Source organism: Pezoporus flaviventris, unplaced genomic scaffold (assembly GCF_033815535.1).
Source record: "Pezoporus flaviventris isolate CSIRO_AGI_PZ_B2104156 unplaced genomic scaffold, CSIRO_AGI_Pfla_v1 ptg000031l, whole genome shotgun sequence".
NCBI classification, from domain to species: domain Eukaryota; kingdom Metazoa; phylum Chordata; class Aves; order Psittaciformes; family Psittacidae; genus Pezoporus; species Pezoporus flaviventris.
In genome coordinates this window covers 68,258,056-68,273,771 of record NW_026892579.1, presented here as the reverse complement: position 1 = coordinate 68,273,771, position 15,716 = coordinate 68,258,056, and the positions used below count along the sequence as shown (strand labels likewise).

The 15,716-nt window shown below is 57.5% G+C and overlaps 3 protein-coding genes across 8 annotated transcripts in view; 1 reads left to right on the top strand and 2 right to left on the bottom strand.

Annotated features, from left to right (window-relative positions):
• Window positions 1–2,293: 2,293 nt before the first annotated feature.
• Window positions 2,294–15,716, bottom strand: part of BCL2L11 (BCL2 like 11) — a 156,700-nt gene continuing 143,277 nt past the window's right edge. Inside the window, exon 5 of the transcript XR_009744766.1 lies at window positions 2,294–2,310. The gene's annotated coding sequence lies outside the window, so the exon portion shown is untranslated. The remainder of the gene's footprint in view (window positions 2,311–15,716) is intronic.
• On the top strand, window positions 5,569–10,999 carry LOC133273367 (uncharacterized). Of its 6 annotated transcripts, none has more exons than XM_061461735.1 (5): window positions 5,569–6,669; window positions 7,567–7,737; window positions 8,450–8,622; window positions 8,846–8,963; window positions 9,889–10,254. In XM_061461735.1, the coding sequence occupies exons 1-5, from the start codon at window positions 5,650–5,652 to the stop codon at window positions 10,180–10,182; spliced, it is 1,776 nt and encodes a 591-aa protein (XP_061317719.1). In that variant the 5' UTR covers window positions 5,569–5,649; the 3' UTR covers window positions 10,183–10,254. The 6 variants fall into 6 exon arrangements, with proteins under 6 accessions (XP_061317719.1, XP_061317723.1, XP_061317724.1 ...); XM_061461739.1 differs by having other exon boundaries at window positions 9,732–10,031; XM_061461740.1 differs by having other exon boundaries at window positions 8,846–9,001; window positions 9,732–10,031.
• Window positions 13,020–15,716, bottom strand: part of ZC3H6 (zinc finger CCCH-type containing 6) — a 28,298-nt gene continuing 25,601 nt past the window's right edge. Inside the window, exon 12 of the mRNA XM_061461709.1 lies at window positions 13,020–15,458. Within this exon, the coding sequence (XP_061317693.1) occupies window positions 13,957–15,458 (1,502 nt within the window). The 3' untranslated portion in view covers window positions 13,020–13,956. The remainder of the gene's footprint in view (window positions 15,459–15,716) is intronic.

Genomic DNA, 15,716 nt, shown 5'->3' with positions numbered 1-15,716 from the left:
TGCATGCTGCAGGATGCACGCTGCACAAGTGTGATGGATACACGCCACACACTGCCCATGGCATGGGCACAGTGCACGTTGCTCATTGCCCAATGCACGACACGTCGCAGGAATCGCCCCCCGCAGACCCCCAGCCCTCGGACCCGCACCCGGCCCCACCGCAGGGGGAGCAGGGCAAGCTCACCGGGCAGGGCTCTCCTTCAGCTCTCCAGCACCTTGGCAGCAGCAGCAGCGCCATCACCCACATTGGATGCACTGTCCGAGGCGCTGTGAAGGTCTGGATGCTCTCTGGGGCTTCTTCAGTGCTCTGGGAGCTTCTAGAAACAATTGTAAAGCGCCTGTAGCAGAGCAGCCCCACGCACGTGCACCTACAGCCGGGGTCCATCCGCTTCAGCACCCTCACAGCGTGCAGGAGGGTGAAACCCATGCAGCTGCACTGCCCCGAGGCAGCTGGGACGCCTCACATCGCTGAAGTCACCTCTAAAAGTCGATTCAGCCCCGACCTCCCTGGAAACGTAGGGAAGGAGCCACGGCCGGGATGGGGGTGCTCCAACTGTGAGGGTATGGGAGCAGGGTCCGGCTCCAGCACTGCCTCGGGCAGACACCCGCGAGCCACAGGCACTGTGAGGGTGCTGAGGCGCTGGCACAGGGTGCCCAGAGAAGCTGTGGCTGCCCCATCCCTGGCAGTGTTCAAGGCCAGGTTGGACACAGGGGCTTGGAGCAAGCTGCTCCAGTGGAAGGGGTCCCTGCCCGTGGCAGGGGTTGGAGCTGGAGGAGCTTTAAGGTCCCTTCAAGCCAACCCAGGCTGGGTTCTGTGGTTGCCAACGGTCAGCTCTCTGTGAGGCTCAGTCCGTGCCGCAGCACAGCGCCGGCTCTCACCCATTTACGGCTCCTGCCTTTGCCTCCGTTACTCCCCCGGCTCCCCCGGGGCTGTTTCCACCGCCGAGTTGCAGTTGAGGCTCCGGGGCAGGGCCGCCGCTCGCGGTGGGCACACTCCGCGTGCCGGGACCGCATGCAGAGCAAGTCGGGGCATTGAACGCGTTTTCTACCCTGCTTCCTCACCGTCCTGCCCCCGGTGCGCTGCTTCCCTGGGTGGGGAAGGAGCTCAGCTGAGGAACCTCACCCGGGAGGAGAAGGGAGCTCGGAGGGGGCGAGGCAAAGGCTGAAACCTGCCCTTTGGGAGCCATAAATCCGCTCCGGGCCCCCCTCAGCTACAGGGGGGAGCAGGAGCCCGGCCTGAGGAGCGGCCCCTCCGCCGCCCGCGCCCTCACACACCACGGATTGCCTCAGGCATGGGGCAACAGCGGTGCCCACACACACACACAAACACACAAACACACACACCCCAGCCCCCGGGCCCTGCTCCCACCGCGGGAGGATGAAGGGGCCGAAGCGCCGGGGCTGGGCACGTACACACGGGGCCGGTGGGGCCGCGGGACCCGGCTCCATCCCTGAGGGAAGCGAAGGCCGCGGCTAGGCCCGGCGCCAACGCCGCCGGACTACAACTCCCGGCGTGCCCTGCGCCGCGCCATGGCGTCATCTCCCCGCGACCACGCCGGTCTCCATGGAGACGCGGGGCCTGCGCCGCCGCGGCCCGCCCGGGGCGCTCCCGGTACGTCCCCAGCTCCGGAGGGAGCCCGGGAGCCCCGGGACGGCGGCCGGCAGCGAGCGCTCCCCGCCCCGCCTCGCGGTAACCGAGCTGTAACGCATCCCCCGCCGCCGCCTGCATCGCGCAGCCCGGGAGCCCCGCGGGCGGGGAGGAGGGAACGGCACCGGGACCGGGTCTCGCTGCAGGAAGGACCCCAGGACCCCGGCCCCAGCACAACCCCCGCAGGTCGGACCGTGCCCAGGCAGGTGAACACCGGCCCCGCTGCGGCTGGGCTCCGTTAAGGGTGTCCACATGGAGCCGCGGGGGGAAACGGGGCCTCCCAGCTCTCGGAGCCATGGGTGCGCCATGGGCACAGCCAGAGGACACTGCTGGGGGAAAAGGGGCTGGGAGAAACTAAACCCAGCGCTTCCAGTGCCAGAAGCCGCCATTCAAATGCAAACTCATCCCAAATAACTCCAGGCTCTGTTTCCCTTCCCCAGGCAGGACAAATGGAGCCATTTCATCTCCCTGACCTCGGGCTCCTGACGGAAAACAAAGCCATTCAAAGGATCCTCTGCCCCATGGCTGCGCAGCTCTGCCACCTCATCCTCGCCCTGGAATGGGAAGACGGGATTTGTCCTGACATAGGGCAGGATGCAGAAACGTTGGCCAAAGCCACAGAGGAACTCGCTGCTGTTGCAAGGAGGTGGGTTTGGGGCACGCTTCCTGGGCAGATTTGGGGCTGGGAAGGGGCAGGAAGGGATGGCAAAGGAGTGGGAAGAAAGCCTGCCCCTCCTGCCTGCATCCCACTGGAGAGGTGGGGAACATGAGGGGGGAATTCCATTGGGAATGGAAAAGGGGAGCTGGGACAGAGCATGGATGTGTGCTCGGGGGGGGACGGACGTGGTGAGGTACTCACGGGATGGCAAAGGGCTGAGCACGGTGGATTCTGCTCCAGGCTGGCTGAGGAGTCCGGAGATGAGCTGCTGGAGGAGGAGACGCATCCTGCGGCCGAGGCCCTGGTGCTGGCAGGGAGGAGGGTGCTGCTGGCAGCCTGCAAGCTCCAGGGGCAGCCCCACAGCCCCGGCCCAAGGGAGGAGCTGGCAGTGGCTGCACAGGGGGTCCTAATGGAGACAGCGAAGGTAACAGTGAGGGGATGGGGCTGGAGTGAGGCGGGGGTGAGGGTGGGGATAGAAGGGAACACAGCACAAGAGGGACATGGAGCTGCTGCGAGGGCTGGAGCAGCTCTGCTCTGGAGCCAAGCTGAGAGAGCTGGGCTGGGGCAGCCTGGAGAAGAGAAGGCTCCTGAAGGGGAGACCTGAGAGCAGCTCCAGTGCCTGAAGGGGCTGCAGGAAAGCTGGAGAGGGGCTTGGGACAAGGGATGTAGGGACAGGCCAAGGGGAATGGCTTGAACCTGCCCGAGGGGAGACTGAGCTGAGCTCTTAGGCAGAAGCTCTTCCCTGTGAAGGTGCTGAGGCGCTGGCACAGGGTGCCCAGAGAAGCTGTGGCTGCCCCATCCCTGGCAGTGTTCAAGGGCAGGTTGGACACAGGGGCTTGGAGCAAGCTGCTCTAGTGGAAAGGGTCCCTGCCCGTGGCAGGGGTTGGGGCTGGAGGAGCTTTAAGGTCCCTTCAACACAAACCAGGCTGGGGTTCTACGACAGGAGCTGTCCTCCAGCAGCACAGCGCTGGGGCTTGGGGAAGCTGTAGATGGAGCAATGGTGGCTTCCTCACTGGGGGATACTCACTGAGCAAAACACAGCCCTTCCCTTCCCCGGGGGTCTGTGGTGCCACCTCGGCTGCACAAGGGATCAACCACTGAACAGGGGCTCCTGAGCCTTTTCCTCTCTGAGCAGTTTTCCTGCTGTTCCCTTCCTGGTTAGATCCTTCGGCTGGGACATGCTGCTGGGCAGCGGAGGATCCTGCAGGCTGCCAGCTGCCTTCTGGAGCGCCTGAGCGTGCTGCAGGGCGCAGGGGACAGGCCAGGAGCGCTGGCTGCTTTCCAGGCCTTCTCCGAGGCCCTGCTCCTGCTGAGCAGCCTGGCAGCGCAGCGCCTCGAGGAACTGGGAGACTGTCCTCGACGGCAGGGCTTGGCTCGAGCCCTGCAGCTCCTGCAGCAGCGGCTCCCGCTGCTCCACGCAGCCAAGGACAGGGATCTCAGACACCCCCGGGATCAGCCAGTCAGCCCCTCCAAGGACAACGCCTTCCGGCTGGTGGAGAGGACCATCAAGGAGCTCACATCCCTGCTCAGCGATGATACAGGCAGCAAGGAGCCACGGGACACAAGCGGGACCTTCTCCCGGCACGTGCGCAGGCTGCTGGCTCTCCTGTCCCCCCCGGACCCCCTGCTCCTCTCTGACAGCACCTTCAGTGCTCACCTAGGAGCAGTTGTTCTCCACTGCATGCTCCTGGCAGAGGCATCCAGGCCAGAGCAGAGGCTGGACCTGGTCAGACGTTGCTGGGCTCTGCTGCGGCTGAGAAAGAGCATCTGCAGCCTGGCGGGGCAGCAGGAGAGGGGGCCAGGGCTGGAGGGGCAATGTCACAGCATGAGGGAGGAGGTGGAGAGCCTGGAGCAGGCAGTGCTCTCAGCCACGCTGTGCCAAGTCCTCGACACCTTCCCCGAGGGTCAGGAGCCCCTCAGGCTGTTGGTTGAAGGTGCCCTCAGCCTCGCTGGCCCCGGGTGTTTTCCTGCAGGACAAGGAGGGTTTCTAAAGCAGCTTCAGCCCCTCACTGCTGCCTTCTTCACGCACGCCCAGGGGATGCTCAGAGCAGCAGACTTCATCCTGGCTCTGTGCACCAAGCCCCGCACTGCTGCAGAGACCCAGGAGCTGGTGCAGCGCCTGAGGAGGCTCCTGGCCCACGTCCCTGCCCTGCTCACCGCAATGGGCAGCCCTGGAGCCCAGAGGAGTGCTGCTGAGCAGCTGCAGTCCCTGTACCTCGCCTGGGCTGGAACAACGCAGAGCCTCCTGTGGTGCTTCGAGGACACAGCCAGCACACGTGAGCTCCTCAAGCTGTCCATCCGGGAGATGGCCAAGGACCGGGAATGCTGCGAACGGGCCCTGGGGAGCCAGGACGCCGAGGGTTTCTCCTGGCACACAACCCACCTCTGCAGCTGGGCTCGGTGGGTGGTGGAAGCCACCACCAGGTCCGTGGACAGAGCCACAGATCCCATCTTCAGGAATGGTTTGCTGGTTTGGGTCGAGCAGCTGGCCAGCTCCATCCCCGAGCTGAAAGCGGCCGCAGCCCTTTGTGCAGAGAGAGCCTCCTGCCTCCACACCAGGGATGTCTTTTCCAAGGCAGCGAGCTCCCTGATGGATGCTGCTCGGCGTGTCCAGGACGGCCTGGATGGGTCCAACCACCCGGACATCCTCAGCCCCCTGCGGGAACAAGTGCGAGGCGCTGCTGTTGCACAGGGGGTCGAGCTCAGCCCATCTCATGCCGGGCTAAAAACCAGTATGGATGAGGCTGTGCTGCAGGAAGACTTCTTAACTCCTCCATCTTCACCAGCAGGTAACTCACACCCAAGGCGAGGAGCCGCACACCCCGTGATCGCAGCCCTCCTGGCAGCAACAGGAGCCCACGACACGGCCTTGCTCAGTGCTGCTTGCTCTGCCTTGCTCGAGCTCTCCAGCGGCTGTGTGCACGCAGCGAAGGCAGCGCTGCCCCTTGCCGAGTGTCCCCACAGGGAGACCCTGGGGCAGTACCAGGAGATCGAGCTCCTGACCCCACGTGTGATCAGCCTGGCCAGGGAAGCAGCCCCAGAGCAGCGCCCTTGCCCCGCTGAACTTCTCCATGCGGCACTCACGCTCTCGGCAAGGCTCTGTGAGGCCAAGGCGGGCCTGGCCGCCGTGGCAGGCCCCTGGTACAGTCTGTCACAGCAAGTCTTTGCCTTCATCTTGGCTGCTGACTCCCTGAGAGGCAAACAGGCTTTGGATGAGACCATGACGGGCTTAGCGGGAGCGGTTCAGTTCGCAGCACGCGTCGCCTGCAGGGAGGGAAGCCTCCTTTCCCCTGATGGCTGGGAGAGTTTCCTGCGGGTCCAAGCCACGTTTTCACGTGCTCAGATGAGCACCGAAGCGTTGCTCGAGAAGGCAGCATCCTTTGAGAGCTCCTGTGTGGTGGGCAGGGCCAGGCTGGAGCTGCTCTGTGTGCAGTGGGCTGTGAGCACACGCATCCTGCTGGGTGCTGTGGATCAGTTCGTAGGCAGGGATGTGCTGCTCCTGGGGGAGCTGAGGAGCGCCGTGAGGAACAAGCTCTGCCCTCAGAGCCTCCTGGCTGCGGTGTCCGAGCGCTCCCTGAGGCTGCAGGAGGCCGCCCTGCTCTCCTCATCCTGCCCTGACTCCCATGGGCACAGTGAGATCCGAGTGCTCAGGGAGGAGATCCAGGTGCTGATGGAAGCACTGCTGGAGGCCTCCAGCACCCTCCTGCTCTCCCCACTGCCTAATGCCAGCCTGGGCGTTCGCTGTGAGCTCCTGCACAGGGATCTGGCCCTCAGGGCCAAGGCGCTGCTGCTCCACCTGGAGAAGGTCAACGCCGACCACTTGCAGGTGATCAGGGACGTTGTTGGACCTGCCCTGATGCCCCTGTCCCAGGAGGAGAGGGCAAGGAGCAAAGAGGCCTTTGAAGAGAAGGCAAACAGGCTCATGGCAAACATCCAGTGGGTCAGAAGCACCCTCCACCACGTCCTGGGGGCCAACGTTCAACTGGAGTTGGAGGCAAACCTGCTCTCCATCGCAGAGCACCTCCTGGTCCTCACGTCCAACGCAGTGGGCAGCGCCAGGCAGCTCTTCCAGAGCCACCGGGATGAGGAGCATCTCCACCTGGAGAGCACTGTCTGGTGCTGGTCTGCAAAGGCACACTACCTCGTCAGGCAGCTTCAGGCTGTCCAGGGCATCGGTGGGGATGTTCTGGAGCTCATCAGACACCGCCTGCAGAACACAGGAGACCAGAGCTTCCCAAGGCAACTCAGAAGCACAGCCAAGCTCTTCCCGGCCCTGGATGCTCAGAGCCACGCCAGGTCAGCAGAGACTTGCCCAAGCAGGAGTGGAGGAGCAAGTGGAGCTGCCAGGGAGGCACCTGCAATGGTACAGTAGCTTTTTCCTCGCCAGCTCTGGCTGCAGGGTGATGGTCAGGGCTGGCAGCCAGTCCTGATACTCGCACCATGGAGTGCTAAGATAAGTGATGCTGCCAGGGACCTCTGGAGGTCAGTGGTGTGGCCCCGTGGTCACCTGCAGAGTCAGATCAGGTTCCTGCCTGCCTCAGTGCTGGATATCTGATCTGATGGCACTGCTGCATAAATAACCCATCTCCAAAGGGCTGTTCTGAAAAGCAAGGGCTCTGTTACACAGTCCCTGCCTGCTCCCCTCCCCTGTGGGGTACCAGCAACTCCAGTCCCACATCAGCCACTGCTGGCTGTCAGGAGCTGGCAAAGGCCTCAGTGCCCAACCCAGCTCACTCAGCAGGGGTGTAGAGCACTTCTCAACCACACATCTGGAGATAGCTCCAGGAGATGATAGCTCGAGGAGATGGTGGCACAGGTAGATGATAGCTCGAGGAGATGGTGGCACAGGGAGATTATAGCTCCAGGAGGTGGTGGCACAGGGAGATGATAGCTCCAGGAGGTGGTGGCACAGGGAGATGATAGCTCCAGGAGATGGTGGCACAGAGAGATCACAGCTCCAGGAGATGGTGGCACAGGGAGATGATGGCTCCAGGAGATGGTGGCACAGGGAGATCATAGCTCCAGGAGATGGTGGCACAGGGAGATGATGGCTCCAGGAGATGGTGGCACAGGGCACATGGAATTGAGAGCTCCACTGCAGGAGAAGGGCTGGTTGGGAAGGCAGAGCAGACCCAGTGAGGTGGTGGCAGCTCTCCCATCTCCATCCCTCACCAAAACCTTCTTCAGAAACACACAGGCAGAGACTTCTCAGCAGCTGCACACCTCAGGCACGCAACCCATTCAGGTATTGTCTTGACAGCACCACAAGGGTCCTGCCAGCACCTCCCCTGCCAGCAGCCCTTTGAAGCACGAGAGACAAAGCAGTGACATGGGGCAGGGTGGCCCCAGCAAGATGTCCCAGGTCACCAAGGACACGGCAGCAAGAATGCTCCACATGACTCAGTTCCTCAGGAGGAAGGGCCCCATCACAGTAAGGAGCATTTTCCCTCTTCCACCCCAGCACCATTCTTCCCCCAGGAGCAGGATTAGGGCCAGTGATGGGGCTGCCCAGCACCTGCTGAACCCCCATCTCCCCATTACTCCACTCCTGTGAGGGTGGCACCAGCTCTATTTAGGCAAAGCACAAGAAATTACTTCCCCCGATTAGATGTGAGCTTGGCATCCAGTCCTTTCCCTGTTTGAGACCGTAACTGGGCTTCTGCTCTGGAGCCAGGCTGAGAGAGCTGGGCTGGGGCAGCCTGGAGAAGAGAAGGCTCCTGAAGGGGAGACCTGAGAGCAGCTCCAGTGCCTGAAGGGGCTGCAGGAAACCTGGAGAGGGGCCTGGGACAAGGGATGGAGGGACAGGCCAAGGGGAATGGCTTGAACCTGCCCGAGGGGAGACTGAGCTGAGCTCTTAGGCAGAAGCTCTTCCCTGTGAGGGTGCTGAGGCGCTGGCACAGGGTGCCCAGAGAAGCTGTGGCTGCCCCATCCCTGGCAGTGTTCAAGGCCAGGTTGGACACAGGGGCTTGGAGCAAGCTGCTCTAGTGGAAGGGGTCCCTGCCCGTGGCAGGGGTTGGAGCTGGAGGAGCTTTAAGGTCCCTTCCAAACCATTCCATGATGCTGTGGCCTCTCCCTGTCTTGCAGGAGAAGAGCCTTTTTTCTCCTTCTTTCCCCGCCTTCCCCTTACTTCTCTCCTGTTTCAGAGCAAGGACCAGCTCGTTGCCTGCGCGAGGCAGATGGCTCTGGATGGGCAGGAGTTTGTCACCTTTGGCCGTGCCGTGGCCAAGCTCTGTCTGGACAGAAGGTGCTCCATGGAGCTGCTGCGTGCCACCGAGCAGGCCCTCACCATCAGCAGCCAGCTCGGCATCGTGGCCAGGTGAGGCACCTCTCCAAAACTGCTGGGCTCCAGAGGTCCCTGGGGAACCTGGGTCTAGCATTAGAGCTCCCCTTCCTGTTCCTGTAGACAGCCCTTTCCTCCCCCATTTTCCCTGGAAACCTGCTCTGACAGTGCAGGGAATGATCTGGCTTTGGACCAGGAGTAATGGACCACACAGGGGGAACACACCAATGTTCTTCCACGCTTTAAAATGTCTCTGAAGGGTGAAAGCAGTCACTGCAGAGAGCAAATCCTCTTCTGAGCTGCTCGTGAGCAACACACAGAACCTGGTCCAGGCAGTTTTGCACATCCTGAAGGCAGCTGAGGCAGCGTGTATCAAAGTAAGTTCATGCTGATGGCACCAGATGGGCTTTGCAAGGTGAGTCCGTGCTGGGGGGAGCTCTTACAGCCAAGCCTGGTGATGGAAGGTGGGAGCTGCCTGCTGTAGGACCTCTGCTTGCTCCTGTGATCCTATGTCCTGCCTCTGCCTGGTTTCCAAAGCCCACCACGCTTCTTTCCAAGCATCAATAGGCTCTGTCACTGCTACCAACTCTGAAGTCCTGTTAGCTCATCTGCCTCTTCATTTTTGGGCAGGGGAGCAGCAGCATCTCACTGGAAGCCTGTATTTGGAAATGGTCCATGTTGGTCTTAGCCTTTACGTTGTCTCAAGATGGGCTTCGATCAACATGCCCAAGAGCTTCCCTTGGGTGGCTAACTGATCTGACTGTACAGTTTGTGAGAGCAGCTCTACCTGAAAGCACTCAGGACCAAGCCCAAGTACAACCAGAGCCTTCTCTGAGGCAGTTTTCCATTCTGTGCCCAGTTTCCTGGGTATTCCTGCTTCTCCTGAGCTTTTTGAGTCTTTCTGCAAGAGACGTGTTGTTAGAGCCCATTGGATGAACATCAGCCAGGTGACAAAGCTCCTCCTGTGCTTAATTACTGTTAAGAGCATTATATATGGCCATTTCTCACTGATGTGATCCTGAAGGAACAAGCCACGCTCTTGTTTTGACTGTCCAGATTACAAATCCCTTTACAACCTGGCTTTTTCCCTTTGGGAACATCCCTAAACTGACTCTACTGCATTCCTTTTCTCATTCTATAAGCAGGTTTTTAAGCACTTTTAAGCATTTCTAAGGCATTAACAGGTAGAGAAGCCACAGTGGTCCTGCACACACTGATACACACAGACTTGCACATCATTTAGGGTATTTTAAATGAGTTCATATGCAATACATTAAAGCATGCATATATTGTGTCTGACAGGGTCTGCGCCAGCCCCCGCCGGACTCTGAGGAAGCAGCAGCAGCTGCGTTTTGCATGCAGTGGAGAAGAAACCTGTTCCTGCACAGAGCCAAAGAGTCCTTCACCTCAGACAGGGATGAACTGGGGCTGCGCAGGACTCAGGCCAGAGCCGAGCCCTCCCTGGTGGGGATGGTGCAAGACCAAGCACTGCACACCAAGGACACCCCTGAGCACCCAAAAGCTGTTAAAGGATGTACAATTAGGGTGGCCACCTGTGGAAAGAGGAAGGGGCTTGTGCTTCCTTTTGGTGAGTGAACAGAGAATGATGCCACAACACAGGGCAGGCAGCCTGTGATGAGGTACCTTCACTGTTACCACTTTCAGTAGCTGCCAGTTCCCTGTTCTTCAGTGCCCAAGATGTGAACAGAAGGAGGTAGGAACACACTGGTAGCGGCACCAGCAGATCTGGCTGGGGGGAATAAGCAGGGACAGGCCAAGGGGAATGGCTTGAACCTGCCCGAGGGGAGACTGAGCTGAGCTCTTAGGCAGAAGCTCTTCCCTGTGAGGGTGCTGAGGCGCTGGCACAGGGTGCCCAGAGAAGCTGTGGCTGCCCCATCCCTGGCAGTGTTCAAGGCCAGGTTGGACACAGGGGCTTGGAGCAAGCTGCTCCAGTGGAAGGTGTCCCTGCCCGTGGCAGGGGTTGGGACTGGATGAGCTTTAAGGTCCCTTCAACCCAAACCAGGCTGGGATCCCATGAAGGATCAGGGGTTCTGTGAACAACCCAACTGCTCATCTCCCACTCAAGGAAGCCACCGAGCTGGAAGGTCCTTCTCAGGCCCCGATCTTTAGCACTTTATCAACCTGTTTTGCAACCATCCCTTTACTTCTCAGGGTAACAATCCTAAATACTGCACAGGAAGGGCAGCCAGAGAGGTAGAGCCCTGCAGCAGGCTCATACACTAAACATGAAGTCAGGAGGGTAACATGCACTACAGAAGCTGGAGGAAAGATGCACTGAATGAGAAGGAAGCCTAAGGGAGTTAATTCAGGCATCACCGAGATCTGAAACACAAACCAGGAGTGCAATTGTTCTGTCTTTGCAAGAATAAATGGATTTCATTTGCACTACGAAGGATTTGTGTTGAGTCTTTTCATCACAGTAGGGAAATACAAACCAGGATTTTTATCCTGGGGCTGCAAACCCCAGGCAGTGACTGAGCAATGCTCAGTCTTCCTGCAGTGCAGGATGAGCCAAGACCAGACACCAACATCTGACTCCTTCCCATCTCCAGGGCTCGGAGTGGGGAGCATCTTCCTGCGAAGAACTGAGACTTTCCTCCCCAAATCCCTCTCAGCCCTGAATAAAACACTCAGTGTATCACTCACCTCACAGCTATGGGCTTCTGGAGTACCCAGGACCAACAGCACCAGCCGCTCCCATTCCTGCTCTCCACTTCCATGCTTCCACAGCTCAGGGTGTGAGTTTCAAGCATCCAAGGGGAATGCTGCTCCATGCCAGCACGCTGCACTGGGGGAAGAGATAACACACAATGAATCCACACAGCAGACCAGACGTGACTTGCTTGGTGGCTGTAGCAGGACAGTCCCCACTGACAGCTCCAGCACCTTCCCTGTATCAGATAGCTTCACACTTGCACTGTAGGGATGGATCTTCTCTGTGTTTCAGGAGAGCAGCAGCAGCAGCACACCAGGGAATCTGTAAGGAATAAACCAACAAGCAGAGGTGGATGGAGGAGCCCAGCAGTATCCTGCAGCCCCTGGTGCTGTAGCTGGGAAATCCGATGGAGGCTGGATCTGGCAGGAGGAAGGAAGGAGGCAGTTACACATGGAGACAACAGGCTGCAAGCACCAGCTGCCCCCTTTCAACTTACCTGTGCCCCTTCTGTTCCAGAATGAATGGTATTGGACTGAAGATAAAGAGATAGCAACAGATCCCTGGGGTAGCAGCAGCCAGCATCCTGTGTCCCCTACCAGAACCCACCCTGCGACTCCCAAATGGGTCCATAACCAGACCGATGGCAAAGCACCCAATATCCTGCAGTTACCTCAACTTTAAGACTTGCCATGTTGCTCTCAGTACCAAAGCTTTGCCTTTGGCTATTTTTCTAGTACTTCCATCAAAATCCCCACAAAGAATCCTATTTAACAATGGCATCAACACAGGGAAGTTGTAACTCCAGGTTAGAGCTGCACATCCTACAAGGATTCCGTGAAACCACCTCTTGGCTTCAACACCATCACTTCTTCCCTTTATTTCCCTATCAATCCATGTGCTACTTCCAAGCTATTTTTCCCTGCAGTCCAATTCTGCTGGCTTGGGTTTTTGATGAAACTCTTGAACAGCCAAACTTGTCACAAGATGACGCAGTAATAAGTAGTTAGGCAGGACTGATAAACCACTCCAAACTAAGAACCAAGTTTCACTCCTGTCATCTCGTTTTCAATCATTTTGAGTTAACACAATTCAAAATATCATCATATTAATGCTATTTATCACTGGGACGTGATGAAGGCAAAGTGAAACCATTATTGCCCTTAGCAATGCCTCCTCTGCCATGTTTTGCACATCCAAACGAGACATTTCTATTCCTGCCTCTCTGGAACCCAAAACCTTGGAATCTGTGACAAAGATTGTGCTGTCCCAGCTGCAGGTGTGACCTTTGCCAACAGACACAGAGGCAAAGGTCCACTGAGGGAGAGCCGGAATGCACAGAAACATTCCAAGTGCTGGGGAAGCAGGCGGCGACTGAGGGCACATCTTTATTGCAAAGGAAGCCAGTGACAGGGGACAACGCTTCCTTCCTCCACAGCAAAAGCAGCCCAAAAAGGCCAGACCAAGAGGGGCTTTGAGGTCAGTTGTGCTCTCCGCATGCAACAGCTTCAGAACTGGAAGGACACGCATCACACTCCTCACAAGGATGCTGTATCGGAGGAGGAGAATGGCAACAACTCACCTCCAAGCCAGTGGCTGCGAGCAGAGCAGTGGGTTCATACCATGTGCATTGGTACAAGGTGTCAAGTCACTGTACCATGTGCATTGGTACAAGGTGTGTTTAAACCCCACGGCCTGTGACTGCACTCTGAGCCACTGCACTGCTCCTCCCCTGCCAAGAGCACAGCCACCACCAGCCTTTATCTGTACCCTTTTTAATGGTTTTGTTAAAAATGTCATAAAGACACCATGAATACAAGTACTGCAGTTACATCCATACAAAAAAAGCAATACAAATTAAGCAGCTGAATACAAAAATACATTGAAATACATGAACACCACAAGGTAACTCAGAGCACTAATCAGAGGGGTGGAGGAGTGGAAAAAACTTAAATAAAACCCTTTTCTGTATTAGACAACTGAAGTATTCTCCACTTGGAACAGGACCTTCCTTCTAGCTCTGTACTTCACAATTTCTTCTATATACAGCATAGAATAAAATACTTTTAAAAGATATGACATTTTTCATCCTCAATATGCGATATAGGTCTCTTTTACACTAAGGATATCGAGTGGGTGAATAAAAACAATGTCTCACGTGTACTGATCTGAAAAGGAGGAGCAAAGTTTTTCCTCTTGAAAGCGTTTCCGTGGGGTCTGGAATCACTCGTTGGGTTTGGCTTGATGTGTCCAGCAATCCTGGTCAAAGCACTCCTTGCCTCTCACAGTAAATGTACATAATATTGCTCGTGTCTATACAATCATACAAATGTGGCAATCAGATCTACATGGCCTTTATGAAAGAGACAGCTCACACATATACAGCTCCGGAGGGGGGCTTCTTCATGGCTTATTTACAATGAAAGTGCTTGAATCAGCTCTAACACGATACATGGGAGGGGAAGGGGGTTTCTACATGTCAATTATTAGTCTTCCCTGAACTTGGAAAAGTATTTCTATAGAAAATACCACAGCTTTGCAAACACTAGAGCGGACTGGAGGACTGCATGTGGTTCTGAGATTAGCAGCTGAAAAGTGTTGAGAATTATAATTTACAAATAAATAAAGCAAAGAGGTAAACCAGTTACAAAACAGCAGAAACCTGCAATATTCACAACGGTAAAAAGACTCGATCGCTAACAAAAGGGGGAAGCAGTGGGGTCAAAAGTCTTGAAAACATCTTTTAAGGACTTGTCATCTGATTCCCCATCGGGATCGGGCTCCGGGGGCTGAGTTCCCTGCCCAGGCTGCCTGACCTGCCGGGGGTCGCTGTACTGGGGTCTGATGAGCCCCGACAAGGCCTGGATGGGCAGGTTGTGCACCGCCGGGGCAGCGCTGGAGTGTTTCGCCTGAGGTTTGCTGCTGCTGCTGCTGCTGCTGCTTGCTTTATCCGGAGCAGCTTCCGTGGAGCTGGGTCCTTCCGGGGCTTTCTCCTTCTGCAGAGATGAATCTTCCGGGGCACCGGGCTCGTTTTTCCCGGAATTTTTCAAAATGCTCTTTTTCTGGCTCTCTCCATTCTCTCCCGAAGCTGCTGGAGCCGCGTCCAGCGTGGAGCTGTGATCTCGTGGGTCATACAGGCTGATACCGCCCAGGATGGAGCCCGGAGCTCCCAGCCTCCCCCCACTGGATGCCAGTTTGGGAGCGTAGGGAGGCAGAGCATCCGGCTCAGGTTTAGCAGTGGCAGCCTCGGGGGGCTGTGAGGAGCCAGCAGCAGACCTGGCGAGGCGGGGGTCAAACTTGGCGGGGTGCGAGGGGTCCTTTGCGACCCCATGATGCGTGTCTGCACTCGACAGTCTGTGGAGCCTGGGATCGACGTTCTTTTGTAAGCGGGGATCTCCCAGCTTGCTGGAGCTGCTGGCATGGGAATCTGCAGCAGGATCCAAGTAGCTGCCCCGGGCTGCTAGGCTGTTCTTTGCCTTGGCAGCCAGGCGCGGGTCTGCCGGCGCAGCGCTCGCATGGGCATCGCTCTTCAAGCCTCGCAGCTTGTTCAGTCTCTGGTCAGCAATGAGGGGAGGGAGAGGTAAATTGATTGAAGAGACGGGGTCAGGCTTAGGCAGAGGTATGGGGAGCAAGTCCTCAGGTGCCCATACAATATGCTTAGCAAAGTTTGGCTTCATGAGGGTAACATCCATCTTAATGTGGCTGAACTGCCGGAGCTGGGATCGCGGGTCCCTCAGCGTCACGCCAGGCAAAGGCTCCAAGGGGATGAGGAAAGCTCGCTCCCGCAGCTCTCTCTCAGAGTCCTCTTCATCATCATCCATCCCCTTCTGCTTGGCCTTGCCCCCAGTGTGGTGCAGCTCAAGCTTTGCTCCCCCAAGGGCCGAGCTGCCGTGAGCACCTTCACTGACCTTGTGCACCCGGGGATCCCGCACGAGCCGCGGGTCCAGGGAGCCGGACTCCGAAGGCTTCCGCGGGTTGGACCTGGGAGAAGCCCTCAGCCTGGGGTCAGCAGCCTGGGGCCCTGCTCCCTTCTCCTTCGCCAGGCGGGGGTCAGTGGGAATTCCAAGCATGTGCTGCTCTGCGGAATGTTGCTGCCGATTCCGGAAGTTTTCACTTTGTTTCTTTAGGGTTTTTAGGATTGATTTAACGCTGCTCCCCTCCTCCTCCTCACTGCTGGAATACCAGTTGACGTTGTCATCTGAAAACCACCAAACCAAGGTTAGTCAAGCAAACAACCACCGGGGAATACAGCCCATTCATTCACATGAAGGGTAGTTTCTGAGCAAACTGAGACTGAAAAGACCTGATATTAAATCATCTCTCCCTGTATTACAATAACTCTCATCTGAAATGACAACAATCCAGTTCAACAAAGAACTGACATAACAAAACCCAAGCTCTGCTGTGTTCTCTCTGTCTACATTAACTTAGGAAAATAACCTGTTTCAAACAATTA